Genomic DNA, 20,690 nt, shown 5'->3' with positions numbered 1-20,690 from the left:
GTACAAATTAGTCCTTTCTTATGGAAAGTACACAAATAACCTTCCTGGTTTATAATTTGGTCCAAATATTTTCATTTTAGTCCAAAGTGACTCATGATGATGTCATCAATTTTAAATAATAATAAAAAAATTAAAATCAATTTATCTTTCGAACCGTTTGTTCAAAATTCGCACACATTATATATTCGGAAAGCTCTTTCCGAGAGCTACAAAAAGAGTACCCATATGACTATATAATTCTCATTTTTTAGAAATCTTAGTTTACACTAGTGTACCAACATATTTACATCTACAGATTCAGAAAATCCAAAGACAAGACAAGGTGCACTTGTTTGTACACCACATTCAACTGGAATCATCCACAACAATAACCACCAACTCTTCTGCCATTATTAAATCTCCTTCATTTTCTCTATCTTCGTCATCAACAACAATGGCCATCTTCAAGATATACCCAAGATAAAATTTTAATTAAATCATAGACAGCTCGATCATGCTAGATCAAACCCAGTTCCGAGCTATGGGTGCAACTGCCTGCTCAAAAAAGAAAAGAAAAAGAGCTGTGGGTATCATCACTTTTACGGTTTCACTAGTACTTTTGGGTAAGAAGAGTAAGTGATCAGAGCTAAGAAAGAACAAACCTTGCCTTGACGGATATCTTCAATTGCATCACCTACGGAAGCGACTTCATTCGTTGGTGTATCCCAATCAGGCTCATCCTTGTGCATACAGAAATCATCACTTGTAGGAAGCATATCTGCTGCTAGTGTCTCAAATGCACCTGATAATTTAGGTGCCTACAGAAATAATCCTTGTGCATACAGGCTCATTCACCTGCACTCATCTTGTTACAAGTGCACCAATTTCTACACTTATAGAAGGATGATAACCTGAATGCCAAGAGAAACGAACCTCTTACAACAAAAAGAAACAAGTGGGATCAATTCAAGTAAACATCAACCGATTAAGGTTCTCGACAACATTATCCCACACTTGAAAGAATACCAACAAAATTACCAGTGCTACACCCAATCAGTTTGGATATCCTCATTGTCACCGTCTTCGGGTTACTGGAAGGAAACTGCAATAAGAAAGCTTTCAGTGAATAAAAAGAAAAAACTACAACTGAAAATAATGTGCAACTTTGATAACCAGAAGTATTTGTTATACTCATTGAATTCTGTGAAATTGAGACGACCATTGTTGTCTATGTCTGCATTGATAAATTTTTCGTTCCACCACCCTGGTTTACCGTGCGTCTCGTTGTTTATATCTGTTTTACAAGTTATCATCACAGAAGTAGAATTTCGGGTAAGTTTATCAAGTAAAACTCTCCTTCTTTACCTCACAACCCTTTGCTGGCTGACAACATATTTTCAGCATAAGTGGAAACTAAAGTCAGAACTGTTCATATATAGGGCAACACAAAAAATCTAACCTCTAAAAATTCACTACCAGCAAGAGCCATTGCACGATAAAAGCCTCATTCAGCTGACTGATCAGGATCGACCCAGTCCGGATTAAGCCCTTCCAACTCTTGTAGAAAGACCTGTGTTATTCACATATCTTGTAGGAAGATCAGTATCATCAATAGCATCAATTACCCGTAACACGTAGAAGAGAGCAACAAAACTTCAATAACTAGTCCTGTCCAAAACTTCAATAACTAGTGGTAAACCATATCCAGCTTCCGATATTCCTTCCAGACGCAATTACATAATTCTGGAACACATAGTAAAACATGTAAACATCCTCCCAGTTAAACCAATGGATACTCTAAGGTAACTTAACAGACTCGACACCTAGCTATTTCCTTCCAGATGCAGTTACAGAATTAGCATCTTTGAATCTCAATGTAAGTAACACGCAACAAGAAACCACAAATCCAATAGAGGAATCTCATTCCCAAATTTGGAAATGAATGGATCTTCAGATCAAATTTTAATCGCCAAATTGGAAGAAAGAAGCTTATGCGGTATCTGTCCACCAACTTGTAATTTTTGTCACATGTGCACAATAATGTACACTTGTATTAGAAGTGCACAACTATGTACACTTGTATTAAAGGTACGCTATTATGTAAACTCATGCAATTTCTGTCACATGTGTATAAAAATGTACACTTACTGAAGAAGGCACACTTATACAGAAATTAGGAATGAGTCAGAAAAATGTACGCTATTATGTGTATAAGTGTACTTACTGAAGAAGCAGAATGTTCAGCTCTAAAAGAAGCCAACTGACTTATTCTTAGTGAAAGATTGCAAAGATGTTTGAGGGCTAGGAAAATTAGAAATGAGTCAGTTTCTTCTTTTACTACTTTAAATTTGCCATACAAATGAAAAAGTCAGCTTATCTAAAGCATTGTGAAGGGACAATCAATAAAAATTCCAGGATTTTGCTTTAATTAAGAAATCAAAATAAAATGATTTTCCCTCCTTATGAATAAGAAATTTCATTCAATTCCGTTTTATATTCTCTTTGGACTTTGTTTTGCATAACCCCCACCACAGACCATGGCAATAAAACCAAGACAAATAAATTCGTTGTATTTTAAGTCTATTAAGACCTTTTCATGAGAATTCAAAGTCCACCTTAATAAGTCAGGGAAGGTTGTGAGGTTTCACTACACTCACCAACTACCAGCAATGCCAATTTTCATCAATGAGGCAGGGAAGATTCTGAGGTTTCACCATGCTCACCATGGGTTATTCTTAGCTTGTTAAAAATTTGTTCTTTCTTGAAGAAAACAAAACCATCACTAAAGAATGCACATCCAAGCATCATCAACATGTTTGGCATAATTGAGCCTACTAATGATTGTTGTACAATGCGCATCCTTCCATTTTTTAACGCACATTTTAATTTTATCAGTTCAGTTGCATTTCCAAATGTAGCAACTAAAAGACCCCCTACTGTATGTGCCAATTCAATTTATATATTATGAAGGGGCAGAGATATGGAAATAAATGCAGATTAATCACAATGGCTATACGTTTATCATAAACTGCACCTTACCATGAACTCTCACAACCAGAGAACTTCAAAAAGGTTGTGTCAAAGAGAACTATAATCTTTTGATTATGTACACTAACTGGCAAAATGAGTATGTTCTTCTAGGCATATCATTTAACAGTGAAATTGGTAACTAGGAAAGGGGAGATTTTGTGCCCGCTCAATACCCACGCAATCAGAACAAGCAACACTGGTTGTATTCCAAATTTCCAATTAATAATATTCGTGTCAGGCATCGCATCAACACCCATTAAGCCTTCCAATAAAACATGGATATTAGGTTTTATCGTAAAAATTTCAAAGATTCATTTTCAAAATCAATAAATTTAATACTTACGATTGAAATAAAAGACGCGGACGAGATATAACTTACCTTTCTAATCAATTCTGTTGATGAAAATTAAGATGAATTACAATCGTTGTTGGTGATTTCATCGACCTTACGCATCAATTTCAAGATAATTCTTCAACAACAGATATAGATGATATAGGATTAAGGCTTCCGAGCTGAATCAAGTGGTAATTGATACTCAAACTTTGGTTTTGGATATGGAGATTGAATCGAATTAGGTTTCTTAAACTCGAATTTACGAATTGTAGATTTCAACTGTGCTGGTTCAGATGAAACCTGTAGAGATTGAGATTTGTTCTTAGGTTTTTCTCTCGGCAAACACATGAAATGAATTAGTAGGGTTATATTTGTCATGAGAAAAAATCGATTTGGACTGAATGGTTAAGAAAAAGACTAACTCGTATTAGATTTGGTGTATTTGGACCTCCGAGTGCGAGGCTTTAGGTGACAAGACTAAAATGTCTGAAGCCCAATAAAAATGGGATTAAGCGTTAATTTCTACTCGCATGTTAATTATATGTTAGCACACTGATATCGTAATGAACCCATTGTTTTTCTAGTCCATGCAATGAAAGCGATAAACTTTTAAATAAAAACAAAACATTTTCATAAACTTGTCAATTTTTACATAAAGAGACCTTGTTATTTGCAATATTTCTACCACAAACATCTATAGTTCTCGAGAAATTCGCTTTCGCCAATCAATTTTCCTTGCATACTTTCTGTTCTTTTATTTATTGCATATTGCATAAGCAAATCAGGCTTGCCAACCAAAATAGAAAATCAAGCCAAAAAAATTAGCACGGCCTTATTTGCCAGCCCTACCCTAGAGAATCCTGGGTCCCTCCCTTATACAAACTTCACACTTTGGACAACTTACGATGCTTTCTTGGTCACCAAAATTTCGACCGAAATGGTCGTCTCGATTCCCTTTTGAATAGCCCATGTCCCTCATGCCTTCCCTACAAGAGCTTCAGCTACTTGATGTCATGTCATTTTTCTTTAGGGGTGTGCATACAATAGGGAACACCACCTTATGTACTTTGCTTTCCTTGGTTGAGTTTGTTTTGAAAGTGGGTGAGATTAGTTTGAAACTCTTTTGTTTATGAAAGTATGTTCAGTTTACCTGGAAAGGGAAGTATTCTGATCACCGTATATAATTGCCCAGTACTTAAGGCTACAACTTTACAATCATAAATATTTGTTTGTGCCGCGAGTTGCATCTTATGTTTGGTGGGCATTTAAGAAGTCAATGCTAGTGTATGAAAGTCACAGCCAACCAACTCATGTGGGGAAGAAAATGAATAAGTTAAAGCCATAATCTAAATGGGATTCTCGCTAATTGAAATCGTATTAGTACTTCTTTTTTTACTAAATCCGTGGTTAATCCGCATCCGGCCCGTACAATCCGCTGATCCGCAGAGGTCAAATCCGTGGATGATTAGGCCGGTCACGGTTCAATTTTCCAAATCCGCAACTTTGACGGTTTGGTTGCGGGTGACCCCTAATCCGCAACCGTCCATCCGTTGCACACCCCTATTTTTCTTAAAAAATAAAAAAACGAATCTCACATGCCCTTGTATCCTTTTTGAATGATGCTGTATTTTGTATGCATTGCATGGGCCAAGAACAAGCTGTATCCAATTTGAGAATCACGTGCGCTGTACATGCCAAACTTAACAAAATTAAGAGCTAATTTAGTTATCCTAATTTAATCTAAAAAACAGTTAGAAAATTCTTAAATAAGAGCACTTAAGTTTATCAACGGTACGTAATTAACCTATTTGCAAAATAGTAAATGAACCGAATCCTTAAATTAATTAATTGGTTAAGGATCTGACTATCAACACACGCAGATACAGTAATTATCTATATTTACCACCCACCATTAATCCATAATCTGATAAGTTTAGATTCTCCAAGGTTATTTCGTACATTGACAAAATTAACGGCAGTCCTTTGACGGGTACAATTTTCTAAATTTTAGTGCAATATAGAATATTCAGGGTCCCGTGACTTGCTCAAACCACCCCTATGAAAAGGATCTCCATTTTCCTTTAGGGTTCTCAAGCTCTCTGAAAATTTTATTATCTCTCGAAGAAATTTGAATTCATCTTGTTGTTCTTCAAATATTAAGTATCTCTCTTCCTCTTCTCTAGTAATCCACCATGACGGTCATTGTTCCAGGTACGTAAATCGTTGTTTTAATTCATAATTTGACGAATATATATTGTGCATGTTTTACTCACATCTTGGATGTTGATTATAATGTATTTTCAGAACCAGCTGTTGTTGAAAACAGCAACCCTGACCACAAGGAAGAGATTAACAAAGAAGAAGAAGTAACAAAAGAAGAACAACAAGATTTGAAACTTGATGGTGGATTCGAAGTTCCAGAAAGCAATGCCTTTGGCCATTCTTTCAGGTTTATGGTTTTCTGTCATCTTAACAGTGTCAATGAATTTTTATTTTATCGTATATATAATAATTCTCTTTAACAAAATTGTCTCATGCAGATTAAAATTTATGCTTTTTTTTGTATAAATTTTGTGAAAAAAATAATTATAATTGAAGGAAAAGGATCATGAATGATGCAGGGATTATGAAAAGGAGAGCCAAAGAAAAGAATCTGTGGAAGAGTTCTACAAAACAAATCATATCAATCAAACCTACGAATTCGTAAGTTTGTTTTCTTATTTTTCATTAATTCTTTTTATCACCCCAAGTATTATTTATAGTAATTCTAGTTAAGGACAAATGGGGACTTACATGGAACGTTTTCGATTTTCTACTTCTCAAAGAAGGCCATATTCCGGATCAAATATTTGTCTTTTTTCTTTATACGGAAAATGGGTCATTTGTTCAAATATTTTTAAATCACGGTTCAAATGGACAAGTAAAAAATAGTTTGGGTGAGATGGCCAAAAAAAAAAATAGCAAGGATGAAACTGGATTCATCAAAAATATTTGAAAATGGGCACGATGAATCCAGTTTCATCCTTGCTATTTTTTTTTTTTGGCCATTTCATCCAAACTATTTTTTACTTGTCCATTTGAACCGTGATTTAAAAATATTTGGGTAAAAAGACCAAAATCAATAATTCCTGCCTATTTTTACATTTTTGTCCATTTAAACGGTATCAAAATCTAACTGTCTATTTCACCCAGGAATTATTGATTTTGGTATTTTTAACCAATTTTGTGTTCTTTATAAGATTTATATTTGTCCTTCTTTGGTATAAAGACAACTTCAAGAAGACTCTTTAAAAAGCAAAGAGTGTCCTTAACTATAAATTCTGAAACATCCAAACCCTGTGGGACCCACTTATGAAACAGAAATTTCTTATCAGAAAATTTTGCATCAAGATTCTCCGGTTAGCCTAGCACAAAAAGACACATTCTTGCACCCAATGTGTCTTAGAGCATCCACAGTGGGCGAGTATAACCAAAAATTTGGGATGAGATCGTAACACAGTGGGACGGAGTAAAGATCAAATCCCAACCAAAGATCAAATTCCAGACCAAATATGGTCGCGACCAAATCCCAAATTCTAATATAGTCGGGCGTAAATTTAAAGTACGCTTGTTGCTGGGCGTAAATTTAAAGTACGCTTGTTAACGGGCGGAGATTTAAATTACGCCCGATGAAATTTTAATTAAATAAAAAAAAAAAAAGAATGAGGCGGACTTTTAAAGTCCGCCTGATGAAAGTTATAAAGAATGGGGCGGACTTTTAAAGTCCGCCTGATAAAATTTTAATGGGGCGGACTTTTAAAGTCCGCCTGATGAAATTTACAAAAAATGGGGCGGACTTTTAAAGTCCGCCTGATGAAATTTTACAAAAAAAAAATGGGGCGGACTTTTAAAGTCCGCCTGACGAAATTTTAATCATGTACCGTTGCGTCACAACACGGACTAAACCCAAATTTTGGTCTTTTTTTTTGATCTTTGATCTTTGGTTTTGATCGCACCACTGCAGTTGCTCTTACAAGTTACACCTATGTGTCCGGGACTGAGTCAGATAAGTACCGGCTCTGAGTCAACATCTGACTCGATCCGTGTCAGATGCATTGAGTCAAGTATCATTTTATTCCTAATTTGTGGATATTTATATAACTTAACATAAAATGCATTGGCATGTATAATACATTGTGCAGGCAATAAAGAAGAAGGAGTACTATGAAAAGCTAGACAAAACTGAGATGAGTATATGGGAATGCTGTGAACTCCTTAATGAATTTGTTGATGAGAGTGACCCAGATCTGGATGAGCCTCAGATTGAGCATCTTCTGCAAACTGCTGAAGCTATCAGAAAGGATTACCCTGATGAAGATTGGCTTCATCTTACTGCTCTTATCCATGGTAACATTTTTTCCCTCCCAATGCACACATTATGAAATGAAATGTATGTGGCAATTCTTCTGACCGCGGTTTTATAATTGTGCTGCCAGATTTGGGCAAAGTTTTGTTGCACCCAGCATTTGGTAAGCAGCCTCAATGGAGTGTTGTTGGTAAGTCTGAAAATCCTCTCATGCAGCTGGATCCACAGGACTTCACAAGTCTCTTGTTTTTGTTGATTCCAAAAATGATTTTTTTGATTTTGTTTTTTTAAACATCTATAAAAAAAAATTACCCGTTGTTACCAAAAATTCTGGCTCTGCCCCTCTATGATGTTAACCTACTTGAATGCATGAATACAGGTGATACATTCCCACTTGGATGTGCATTCGATGAAAATATCGTTCATCACCAGGTAAAAACCTCATTATATGGGTTACGAAAATTACTTGATTTTCAACACTAGGACAACTCTAATCGGATTTTAATATGGATTGGTTTATCTGATTATCCCAGTACTTCAAGGAGAACCCAGACAATGATAACCCACTTTACAACACAAAGCTAGGGGTTTACACTGAGAACTGTGGTCTTGACAAGGTTACAATGTCATGGGGCCACGATGAGTACATGTACTTGGTAAGCGACATGCATCACAGGAATTGCGAGTCCAATTCCGTCTACACTCTGAAGTCTGAACAATGTTCACCTGAAATCTCAATCTGTTCATGATTTGCTAACTTTGCATGTAATTTTCATTAGGTGTCAAAAGGAAACAACACCACATTACCTCCAGCTGCACTATTTATCATCAGATTCCATTCCTTCTATGGTTAGTTGTCACCTCATTTCATTTGTTTTAATCAAGTATTTGACTTTTTTTTGTTCGTTTCTTTGACTTGACTTTGACTAACAATTTTAGTTTTTCCATTTTCTAGCAATGCACCGGTCTGGAGCTTATAGACACCTTATGAATGATGAAGACCATGAAATGCTCAAATGGCTTCATGTCTTCAAGTATGTCTCTTTGTGCATTTCCACTTGATTGATATATTTTCCCTTGTTGTCCATCACTAAGCTCGACTTCTTGTATCATGTACCAGCAAATATGACTTGTATAGCAAAAGCAAAGTGAGAGTTAACCAAGAAGAAGTGAAACCTTACTACTTGTCCCTTATTGAAAAGGTATATATATATATCAATTCGAACGTTCAGTATTTCTAGTAACACAAAGTATGGTTTCATGTGTTATTTGGTTCACATTGTTTAATTTGTGTTTCTGCAGTATTTCCCTGCCAAGCTCAAATGGTGAAGACAAAAAAGAACAAGCAGAAGTTTTATAAAATCAACCACGAAAAGTTATCATCAGTGTGAATTCGAAACATACGTCTGTCGACATGTATTAGTTTTATTCTTGTTGTTGTTGTCCCTTGGGTGGTGATGCTTTAGATTTTCTTTTCGAGTATGGCTGCATGGGTGTTATTTCATTTGGGATGTCTTGTTCTTTTATCTGTTTGTAATAAACAAAACTGAGATAGCTGCTGCATCTACATGTTTTATATATAGTGTAGCTTCTCTGTTTAACTCATTAAGTTAATGCTATGATGAGGTGGTTCTTTTACTGTCTATCTCTTTATCCAGTAATTATTCTCAGTTTCCAGTGTAATTTATGCCAAAATGCTCTTCTGTTGCATCAATCAAGCTCCAATATTTTTCAAAGTACACATAATAGAAAGGAAGGGAACACCTTGGATGTCTTTATTTTAATTATGAGCAAATGTTTTGTAGTATCCTTAATCAGTTATCCTCTACTGACTGGAAAAACTTTACTCTTATAATCTAGTTTACATGATTGATGAGAAAAACTAACAACCCCGTTAACAATGAAATACAACCAGTATCCCATCCACAATTTCTACACAGACATAAACAAGTACTCATAATCAACAAGAAGAAGAAGAAGCAAGTGATTTCCTATAAAGACAGAAACTAACTCACTCTTTCTTCCCAGCTTTCTTGAGTTTCTCGATCAATGCTTTTATATCTGGTTTCTTTGCTTCTTCTGCAAATTTATTGATTAGCAAACAATCAAGTTTTATTAGTAATTCAACAATCAACTAAAATAATACTAGCATTTCATATTTTCATGAGCACTTGAATGGAACATTTCCAACTAAGTGATTACTTACCCGCAACAGATATGAGAATATAGTTACTAGCAAAGACAAGGGCAATCAAAAGGAAGAAGCCTAATCTAGAACCGCGACTTTGACTTGTTGCCATGGCTTAGCTTTGGTACAAATAATAGTTGAAGCTTTTACAAATATATCAAAACAAATATTGTTTCATAGCTGTAAGATATACTAATATATCACCGCGATCCTACTAACCGGGGCCAAATCCGGAGATAGCTGTAAGATATTCACAAATCTGGATATATTGTTTCTTAAGCATTTGTCAACAACAGAGAAACCTGTTAAGATCAGTAGTGAGATCTTTGGGTTGAGATTTTCCGATACATATTTAAGATTTCCATTTTGTTGTTAATTTGCGACGTGCACAACTGTAGGAATCTTTTCTCTTATTTTTCTTAGACGACTTATTTGGTGTGTTTATGATCGATGGGAGTGCTTAGAAAAATTGGTCCACAATATTTTACAGGACAGGGTATGACCATTTGATACAGCTCTGAGACCTCCACTTCTTCAGCATTGTAGCTGTATCTACACATTCTTACAGAGTGCAGCTAGTCTGTTTAATTACCTGGGTATGTTAGTGGTATTGGAGGTTCTTTTATCGCCTATCTCCAGAAATTTTCAAATCAAAATTTTCCAGCATCGTACAACTTTTTCGAACTTAGCAGCAACAATTTTGACACATTTTTACTTACTGCAGCTTGTCTGTTTACAGGTAAAACAACCGCAGCTGGGAGTAAGAATTACATTTTTAATCTGTTGGTTTGTTTCGTTTGCATGGGAGACTGCTGTCGAAAATGAAAAGCAAACATAACCACGCGCATATTCTCAGTTCAATCTGGGGTATGTTTTGGTGCTATCTTTCGACACTATCCTTAGAACAGTTTGGATGCTTAATCATGATATCAAAAATTACTACAGAAAGAGCAAATGGGAGTTGTAACTTTGCCACGAGCACTTCAATGGAACATTTGCAGCTAAATGATTACTTACCCGCGACAGATACAAAAATATAACTAGCAAACACAAGGGCAATCAAAAGGAAGCCTAATTTAGAACTGCGACTTTGACCTGTTGCCATGGCTAACTTTGGTACTAATAGTGTATAAGATACTAACTCTTAAAGCTTTTACTCAAAAATGAGAGCAAAGCTAGCGTAGATTGGAGCTTGGCCAAATTCACAGATGAAGATCCCAAAAAAAGAATACATTGTTTCGTAGATGGAAGGTATACTACTGATCTTGCTAGCTGGAGCCAAATCTGGAAATATTCGAACAATCACATGCTCAATTGATTTTTAAGTGTTTTTATAGTCTAGCAAACAGAGAAGAGAATCCTGTTGGGATCAATAGTGAGATCTTCCAGCTGGGATTTTATATATTCTGCAGGAAAGTGCATGGCCATTATTCGATAAAGCTCCGGGACTTCAACTCTGAACTCGTAAAGAAGTGGAGGGCTTGATGGCACTTGAAAATGTACGCAAAAAAGGTGATTGTGGAATCAGACGCAGCCAACAAGGTCAAACTCCTTGAAATGCTAAAATATTTTTATCTCTTGGTTGGCAGAATGATTTTTCTTTTTTAAGATAAAGATTCATTGATCATATAAGGTTTACAAAGGAATGAACCACCCAAAATAGGGGGAAGAATATACAAGCACTGACAATGAAAAAGCGGGGGTCTAACAACCACACCCAATATTTCTATTAGCAATTTGTATGGACAATTTCCAATATACTTTTAAGAGAATCAACTAGACACTCAGACTCAATCTTAATAAAAGTATATCAAAGAGTTATATCTCTCTTTCTCGATTCAATACTTACTCAAGCAAATAGAAATCTGCGAGTCTAATTGAATACAAGAGAAATCACTTGAACTGTACCAAAGACCAATGTTCAAGTATCAATCAATTCCAATCAACAACCAAAGGTTGGATTTCTCAATTGATTGATTCAACGCACAACCTGTGATATTTCAATTATATAACAAAATATAATGTGGAAAAGAAATAACACAGACACCAGGAGTTTTGTTAACGAGGAAACCGCAAATGCAAAAAAACCCCGGGACCTAGTCCAGATTGAACACACACAGTATTAAGCCGCTACAGACACTAGCCTACTACAAACTAACTTCGGTCTGGACTGTAGTTGAACCCCAATCAATCTCACATTGATTCAAGGTACAGTTGCGCTCCTACGTCTCTGATCCCAGCAGGATACTACACACTTGATTCCCTTAACTGATCTCACCCACAACTAAGAGTTGCTACGACCCAAAGTCGAAGACTTTAATAAACAAATCTGTATCACATAGAAAAGTCTATGGTAATAGATAAATCCGTCTCCACAGAAATACCTACGAGTTTTTGTTCCGTCTTTTGATAAATCAAGGTGAACAGGAACCAATTGATAAACCAGACTTATATTCCCGAAGAACAACTCAGTATTATCAATCACTTCACAATAATCTTAATCGACTAGCGAAAGAAGATATTGTGGAATCACAAACGATGAGACGAAGATGTTTGTGACTTCTTTTATCTATCGGAGAAATCAATCTCAAGCCAATCTTACGATTGTACTTAGTACGATAGAATCATAAAGATCAGATCACACAACTACAAGAAAAGTAGTAACGGTCTGGCTTCACAATCCCAATGAAGTCTTCAAGTCGTTAACCTACAGGGTATCGGTAGAAACCTAAGGTTAAAGGAGAATCGACTCTAGCTAATACAACTAGTATCACACATGAGGTGCGGGGATTAGGTTTTCCAATTACTAGAGTTCTCCTATAGTCTTTCAAATCAGGGTTTGGAATCAATGTTAGCTTAGTAACAAAGCATCCAATATTCACCGTTAGATGAATACCTGATTAGATTCAAGATAATATCTTTCAACTGTTAGATCGAAACTTAGCTTGTTACACACAAATAAAATGCATGTTTATTTAGGTTTGTGTAACCGTACCCAAACATGTACATCTAGTTGGTTCAACAGTAGTTAAGCAAATGGTTAGCCATATGAGCACTTTCATATCAACCATATTCTTCTTTACCATAACTAGTTCAAATGACTCAAATAAACTAGTTAAAGAGTTGTTCAATTGCTTAGATCTTATAGAAGTATACAAGACACAATCGAAGCAAAAACGATTTAATTCACTCGAATCAATTCATTAACTTTATATCCACGGTTTGCAAACTTGCATTCCTTAGTTTATATAAGTTTAAGTTCACGAATAATCGTTTTTAGAAAATAACCAACTTAAGTACGCGGACTTAAGTACCCGAAATAAGTTTGTAAACAATTCACAAACTCCATCAGATTTTCTCGGAAAGAGAACCTCTGACAGTACGCATACTGGGTACGCGGACTAGGTTCGCAGACTCTAGTTCCTGTTTTCCTGAGAAGCAAAGTATGCATACTTTGGTTCAAGGAATAAGGAATTATACATGTATGAGTTACCACACAATGCTTATATCCAACCATGGTTATATAATCTAAACTCTCATTTCAATCATTGAAACATTCTTAGAGGACGTTATATAGTTGTTGTTCACACACACTTTTTCGTCAAAGCAATTTTCAAGTAATTGAAACTTAACATGACTTTCGCCACTAGTAAAGATGAACTTGGCCAAAGTGAAATCTTACCAACACATATTTCGAGAAATAGATAAGCGAGATAAACTCGGCTCGAAATAGCAAATGTGTATAATCAAAGCCTATATAGCAAAACGACTTTTATCTCAAGATAGGAGATAGAGTAGATAGACTTTTGAGTGATATATAAGTTCAAGTCTCCACATACCTTTTAGTCGATGAAGTTCCACCAGTTCCTTGAGTAGTTCTTCGTCTTTGTATGATGATCGCCATGGAGTGTTGAGCTCAACTACACTTTCTATCCTAGTCTGAGACTTAGCTATAAGTAGACTATAAATCAATACTTATAGTTTTGATCACTAACATTGACAAACATGCTTGAGATAGCAACGCATGCGAGTTCGACCGAGCAGTGCTCTAACAGATACCTTGTCCAAAGTGACAGTGGGATGTCCAGGGAAGTCCTAGGTCATGACTATACCAAAGTCATGCATTTCAATCATGATGTTGCGATAATGCATGCAAAGAACAGCAAGGTGCGGTTTCTTTGGCATACAAATGATGCAAGTCCAAGAAGACGAAGTTTGCAATATGATTTGGAGGCCAAATCTAGTGAAAGTTCTGATGTTGGCAAAGTGTAGCAAAGAATATAGGTTCTGGTGTATACCAAGAGTGGTATGGAATCATAGGGTGCATACCTTAAGGCATGGCAAGTGAAGAAGTAACTAAAAATTTTACCTGAGGAGGTTTAAAAAACTCTTAGCAGAATGATAATTTTACGTAAATTTATGATTCAGTAAATTAATGCCAATTAAACTTTTCCACAATTAGTTTCATATATGGGTTACACAACATTTGCAACAGAGAATTATATTGCAGTGCTGGATAAACTACATTTCAGATTCTTAATTATACTTCATCCTTTTGGTGGGACCTTGATCTATGATGGGATCCAGAGGAGGAGGCTGAGGTTCAGCTGATTCTGGATTGTCAGGGACTTTATCGGCTTCAGATGTTGGAGGAACATAACCTTCAGGATATGGAGGTGGAGGAGGGGCCGGTTGAAGCTGCAACAAAAAGAGGACAAGAACACATGATATCTCTAAAACATTCATAAACAAGCTACACTAGGATCTGCAGAAAAAATTTGCTTCCAAATTAGCAGCAATAATTATCAAGGTCCCTGACACCCTAAATGTGGCACAAGGATTATATACATAAAAACATTAAAGCTGTGAGTACGAGCTTATGTTACCTGACACCTTAAATTTGTTACATGGATTTTAAGTCCATTGAAAGAGCATATACACGGATAAAAACATCAAAGCTGTGAGCAAGATTTACATCTTTTTCTTTGTTGTTTCATTTACATGAGAGACTGCTGTTGAAAATGAAAAGCAAACATAACCACAAGAATCTCAACAATGTCTAAGTGTGTTTTGGTGTTGGCCTTGAGACTTTCCGCAGAAAAACACCTGTTTTCAAGTCTATACATGACCGTTTCCGGTCTGCTAAAATGTCTAATAATGATTTTATATTTTAAACCTCGACAATCATTTACGGAAAGCGCAAATGGGAGTTATAAGTCTACCTTGCGTTGTAGTGCTCCGAGAATGTGGTCTATTCGTTTTACTTCCTTAAAATCGATTGTTTCTTTTACAACCTTTGTTTCCGTGCCAGTACTCTCATTTTCACCATCAACTGCACATAATGGTAAAGTACGCTTGTGTCAAAATAGTAGAATAATATACAACTCAAATCAAACATTAAAATAAAAATAAAAAGAATACTTACAAAAAATGGCATCACAAAAGTAACAATTCAGCTACAAATACTAGCTGCATAAAAAATAGTTGACTCTTCTTTCTATAAATCCTTTATCTCAGAAAATCAGTGACTGAGGAGACTTTCAATATGCATTATCAGACAGTACAACCAGAAAGTTATTCAGAGATAAGGAACAAACAATGCCAAACATCTATAATATGATTCGAGGTGAGACGCTAAGTGAAAATCACGGCCCATCAGATATCTCTCTATACAGTAATCAACCTGATCAAACCAAAAAGTAATCAAACTCTATCATCTGCAAAGGTAACTTGAGGCGAATATATGTTTTTCTCTCCCACCACTTTAGTGTTCTATTTTTTCTCTGGTTAACTGATTTGGCAGACCTATGATTAGGTTTTTCACACCTCTGGACTTGGTAGAAGTAACATCAATGTGAATAAGTGAACCCTCTCTTAAGATTCTTCATGCTTACTAATTGCATTACTTCATGGGCCATTCAACCAGCCTACTGAAATGGCTCTAAATCAGCGCTGCCGGATTCACGACATGTTTGGATACGCAATTCGGATACGTGACTCCAAGGGTATCGAATGCGCTAGGGGTATATTTATTCAACATTCTACCAGATGATAGGCCAAAGCCATTAAAGGGTTACAACCTTACAGTAGCTATTTATATTCAATTTCTTACTTTTATCTTCTCTTTCTACTCTAGAATAAGCCAGCTAGCCAGGGGTATACTTATTCTACTAGAGGATAGGCAAAAGGCATTAGAGGATTAAAACCCTACATTAGAACCTTATAATAATAGCCAATTGTAATCAATTTCTTAGTTTTATCTTCTCTTTTGATATTGATTATGGACTTTAGAATCATGATTCATGACTAATCAGTAGTATTTTCTAATTAGCATTAAGTTCTTAATGATCATGCTTTATTCAAATAAAAGAGTGGTGTATTTGACTCAACTTTGACATTATCTGTAGTTACTTTCCAATACTTTCCGGTAAAAAGAACTTGCATCAAATTATGAGAAACAGGCGCGTGTACAAAAGGGAATAATTGAATGAGAAAAGGAAAACAAAAGTCAACTACTGCATGAGAAGTAAAAGTATGTGTACCATATCCAATTTTCTCCGACTTGGATGCAGCAGTTGTAAAAGCCTTTGATATATGATAAAGAGCTCGTCCCTGGCACATCATAAATTGATCAGGATTAACAATAAACGTAGAGAGATGGAGAATTCCAAAATAATGTGAAGAACAATATTTGAAAACTGGAAAAGTAAGTCTAATTCAGAAACATCAACTGATGGTGTGACTCGAGAAAAAAAGTGTATAGATTGAAGTCATGGGTGAAAATTCATTAAGAAAATACCACTGTCCCTCCCCAATCTACTCCTAACAATTTACAGGAATAACTCTCCGACATGGTCTATCAATCCACATGGGGGGAAATGAGGAGGAGGTCATATCCACAATCTTATTCAAAAAAGTGTATTGACCTTTTTATAAATATGATGACTTTCAACATCCGTACATAATAGTATTACTTTCATAATCATCTTAATGGCAAGTAAGCAACAATGGATCCATATGGAGACACGACATACGAAAGAAATGCCACATAAAAATCATTTGGATATTGTTAAAGTCTGTATAGTGTACGTATTTTCTTAAACAGTTGTCGGCAATGGAGTTTTCGTATTGTGACGCTTCGGTGCTGCAAGACTCACTATCTTACAGTTGACTTCAATGATTCTTTTTTTTGTGTGAGAATTAAATTGAAGCAAACAAGAAAGGGAAGCTAGCTAGCTAGCTCGAGCAAAATAGTACAGCATCTTTTGTGTCAAATCTCCATCGGTATGATCTTGAGTTATTTAAAATGTTGTGGCCAGGAAATGACAAAGAAGAAAAAACAAACAAAAAGGAGAAGCCGAGCGAGAAGAAAGAAAATTTGAGAAACTTCTCTTTTCATTTTTTACTTTTGTTTAGGGGAAATGAGGAAACCGAGTGATTCATGCATGTCAGCCAAGTAAATAATGAGCTAAATTGTTTACTTCTGATGAAAAATGTCAGGCCTAGTTTGGTCCGCAAGTATTGACACAAGTCAACTAGATCCGTGCTAGTCGAAGGTGTAAAAACAAAAGAGAGTTGTTACGACTTAGAACAAGGGTTATGGGAAGTAGACTCATGAGGAACTGGAATAGGCTCTTCCCATTTTTTTATTTTTTTATGGTATGACCTTCCCAGTTGACCACCATGGGAGCCAAATCTCCTTCGGAGGATGACATAATAAAATGAAAACCAAACAGACACACATTCACTGAATTGCCATTATCTATTCATTAAAAAGCCAAAACACCTTGCTTCAATTGTTTCATGTGAATTCCCACAACAATAACATATACCTAGCAGTTTAATTTGTATGATCTTATGCTATCAGAACTAAAAACATGTGAACAGTTATGACATATAAGACAGTAATTAGAATACTTACAATTCGAGCTGCAAAGACATTGGCAAGCTGAGGTGCTTGATAAATAGAACCATCCAAGACATAATATGTAAGCATGGGTGTGACTCTCTCAGCTTCTCGCTTTTGTTTTTTAATGACAAATAGATGTGGCTCCATTACTTCACTTAGGCTGAATTCAATGCCAGTCATTTTCCTATCCAATCACAATATATCAGCAGATGAACGAGCATACATGAAGCACATTTCTAGTGTGTGCAAGGTTTTGTTACATAGCCTAAAACACTAATGGGTTGGCGACTTCGAGTGTTACATAGCCTAAAACACTAGTGAGTGCAAGGTTTTGTTACATATCGACATCGAGAGTTACATAAGCCTAAGTCATAGAAATTGCATTCAGCGAGACCATACATGGTTTAAAACACCAAATCAGTGCCTTCTGTAACGGCGAAAGTCACTTGACTTGTCCTAATTACCACAAACTTAGTGTTGCTGAATCAACATGGTGCAATGTCTAAGCCTAAAATCATAGAAATTGCACACAGCGACACCAAACTCCAAATCACTGCCTTCAGCGAAAGGCGAAAGTCACTTGACATTGCCCAAATCAACACAAACTTAAGTAAAGACTAACCAAAGAAGCAAATTTAAGATTATAAAAAGAGACAGAGATCTTACTGGAGATGAGAGATATCGAGAGGATGAATCTGTTGCATCCTGAGCTGCTCATTATTACAACTAAAATCATAAAATGGAGATAAAGCGAAGTAATCGAAAACAAGATTTCGGTCAAGAGGATATGAATTTAACCATAACTGATCTCTGAAGCATATTCCTGTCATATCTGTACCAGGAGTTGGTGGTAACTGTGGATTTCCATCCATGTTAGGGTTTCCACCTGGTGGCATCATTGACGTCGCCATACTCTCTCAATCCCCGCCAAATTTGAGAATAATTTCAAAAAATCTAACTAGTTTCCAGTATAATTTGGGTTTCCTCTTCGGTTTTTAGGGTTATTGGAAATTTAAATGTTTACTATGTTAGTTTACTGCTGCATTCGAGTCTTCTTCGAGATGAAAGCACCGGAGATTGATCAAGCATCTTCTAGTTAGAGGCTTTCTTTCTTTTTAGTTAGTTATAGGCTTTAGTTGTCATGTCAAAATAACAAGGCCCATTTGTGAGGGGATCGTTATGTATCCATCCTTGGAAGTAATGGGTGTCGTAACCGGAAATGATTAAGTTATCCTTTATTTGTTCCGTTTTAAAATAATAGGCTGGTTTCATGTATCTTTTTTCCCCAACTTTTACAAATAGATTTATACAAAGCTTTTGGTTGGTAACCTAGCAACAAGCTGGGCTCCAACTCCCCTTTCAATAGCAATACCTAATCTATAAAAAATAAAACTACCAAAGCCGCTACTAGCATCATTGCTAACAAGGTAATTCTTCAGACGCTTGAAGAAGCCCAAAGTATCTTCACCAAGTTCCCCTAAGGTAGAGAAAGCAAGGACGCCAAGACCAAAACCATGTGAAACGCACTTGTCCAAATATTTAGTACACTTTCGTGAAACCGCACTAGAGATGGCCTTTCCTGGGACAAAAGAGTGAACATCACCAGTGAATGGCGAGACACCTGTGATATCTATACAAACATCTTGTCCATTTCCCAGTTAAGAACAAGGATATCTGCAGGTTTCAAATCTCTGTTATCATCTGTCAGGAAACCAAGAGAAACTTCCTTACGCGCAGACACGTTAGCTTTGTAACAAATGTCATCAATAACATCGTGAACAAGATCGTGTCAGAACTTGTATCCAACATATTTAGCACAATGAAGTGCGTGATCCCCACAGACATCCATAGATTTGTTACAACATGGGCATAAACTATTTTCAGCAAACAAAGGGATGCCAACGCGGTAGCAGAGTACAACTCTGAATTGTCTTGAACCGAGGCACTGATTATGCCCACTAATAGGTATGGCTAGTAAGTAATCTTGTGCATGCTTGACACGGTTGCACTTCCATAAAGTAGAATCTCTTACAGACACAGTAAATTGGTTTGGGATTTGTTTCTTAACTGTATCAAAATAAGTGATTACCAGGGAGTGCATGGGGGGGTGGGGGGGGGTGGGGGGGGAGTATCATCAACACAGTAAGTGGAAGGTAAACCACATACCTGGTGTTGATGGTGGTTTTTAACTTAGGATTAAAATCGTAAAATCTTAGTCTAACGTGACGTCACTTTATAAGAAAACGAAGCCGAGAGTATCAATATCTCCACTAGCACATTTATTGAGCCATTCAATATGTCTACGTGAAATTTACCAGGGTACCTTTTTTTATATACATGTTATGTTCCACGATAGAACCCTCAGTTAGGGGTGTACAGAATGCCCAGAACCCTGCGGCCTGCCATGTACTGCACGGATCCGAAGGAGCCCATGGGTGCCCGACATCCCGTCATGGGCTAGCCCGGCCTGCCCGATAATTATAAGTAGGCGGACCCGAGTTTTTGTACGAATATTGGAGTCCGACCTGTTAGCCTGCCGGTAGCCTGTTTAGTTACCCGGCCTGCCTAACTGCCGATAGTCTAGAATAAAGTTTTCTACTAGGGTGATGGATTTTTAAAGAACATAAATTTCATATATGGACAATTTATTAGGGTTAGAGAAAATTCTGAATTACATTTCACAGTAATGAATATGTATTGCTTGAGCTATCATTTGAGCGAGTTACAGATACATCATTATTCATCAAGCCAAAAAAACAAACCTATGTACTTTAAAATTTTGAATTATCTCTTGGGTCCGAGGCCTGCCCGACCCGACCTAGCCTGGCCTCTATTGTTTCATGGGTATGGATGGGCCATGGGCATTAAATTTTTGTTATTTCCCGGACCGGCCTGGCATGTTAAA

The 20,690-nt window shown here is 36.3% G+C and overlaps 2 protein-coding genes and 1 long non-coding RNA gene across 7 annotated transcripts; 1 reads left to right on the top strand and 2 right to left on the bottom strand.

Annotated features, from left to right (window-relative positions):
- Positions 1-226: 226 nt before the first annotated feature.
- Positions 227-3,880, bottom strand: LOC113348065. 5 transcript variants are annotated; one of them, XR_003359453.1, is made up of 7 exons: positions 3,389-3,877; positions 2,204-3,271; positions 1,439-1,722; positions 1,171-1,273; positions 1,018-1,081; positions 642-890; positions 227-534 (listed from the first exon to the last, which is right to left on the bottom strand). It is a non-coding gene; the product is annotated as an uncharacterized LOC113348065 (long non-coding RNA). The 5 variants fall into 5 exon arrangements; XR_003359455.1 differs by having other exon boundaries at positions 3,019-3,271; positions 3,389-3,866; XR_003359456.1 differs by having other exon boundaries at positions 3,187-3,271; positions 3,389-3,861.
- A 1,495-nt stretch (positions 3,881-5,375) lies between these two features.
- On the top strand, positions 5,376-9,333 carry LOC113348064 (inositol oxygenase 1-like). The gene is made up of 11 exons (XM_026591766.1): positions 5,376-5,554; positions 5,648-5,792; positions 5,965-6,046; positions 7,525-7,729; positions 7,819-7,878; positions 8,068-8,120; positions 8,222-8,344; positions 8,468-8,537; positions 8,644-8,722; positions 8,809-8,890; positions 8,991-9,333. Exons 1-11 carry the CDS (start codon positions 5,536-5,538, stop codon positions 9,015-9,017), a joined length of 945 nt encoding a protein of 314 aa, XP_026447551.1. The 5' UTR covers positions 5,376-5,535; the 3' UTR covers positions 9,018-9,333.
- Positions 9,334-14,281: 4,948 nt separating this feature from the next.
- Positions 14,282-18,890, bottom strand: LOC113348063 (mediator of RNA polymerase II transcription subunit 6-like). Its single transcript, XM_026591765.1, has 5 exons — positions 18,452-18,890; positions 17,798-17,969; positions 16,419-16,488; positions 15,099-15,208; positions 14,282-14,574 (listed from the first exon to the last, which is right to left on the bottom strand). Exons 1-5 carry the CDS (start codon positions 18,694-18,696, stop codon positions 14,413-14,415), a joined length of 759 nt encoding a protein of 252 aa, XP_026447550.1. The 5' UTR covers positions 18,697-18,890; the 3' UTR covers positions 14,282-14,412.
- Positions 18,891-20,690: the final 1,800 nt, after the last annotated feature.

The sequence above is a fragment of the Papaver somniferum genome, chromosome 2 (genome assembly GCF_003573695.1).
Source record: "Papaver somniferum cultivar HN1 chromosome 2, ASM357369v1, whole genome shotgun sequence".
Classification (NCBI taxonomy): Eukaryota; Viridiplantae; Streptophyta; class Magnoliopsida; order Ranunculales; family Papaveraceae; genus Papaver; species Papaver somniferum.
The sequence above is the reverse complement of the archived record's forward strand: the minus strand, read 5'-3'. Positions and strand labels throughout refer to the sequence as shown.

Excerpts from the sequence above, each read along its gene's own strand:
- LOC113348064 (XM_026591766.1), top strand. Across the intron at positions 8,723-8,808 it reads AAATGGCTTCATGTCTTCAA|CAAATATGACTTGTATAGCA; the intron begins GTATGTCTCTTT and ends ATCATGTACCAG. Across the intron at positions 8,891-8,990 it reads ACTTGTCCCTTATTGAAAAG|TATTTCCCTGCCAAGCTCAA; the intron begins GTATATATATAT and ends GTGTTTCTGCAG.
- LOC113348063 (XM_026591765.1), bottom strand. The coding sequence starts at position 18,696 with ATGGCGACGTCAATGATGCCACCAGGTGGAAACCCTAACATGGATGGA. Across the intron at positions 16,489-17,797 it reads ATGTCTTTGCAGCTCGAATT|GGACGAGCTCTTTATCATAT; the intron begins GTAAGTATTCTA and ends ATGATGTGCCAG. Across the intron at positions 15,209-16,418 it reads GTCGGAGAAAATTGGATATG|TTGATGGTGAAAATGAGAGT; the intron begins GTACACATACTT and ends CATTATGTGCAG.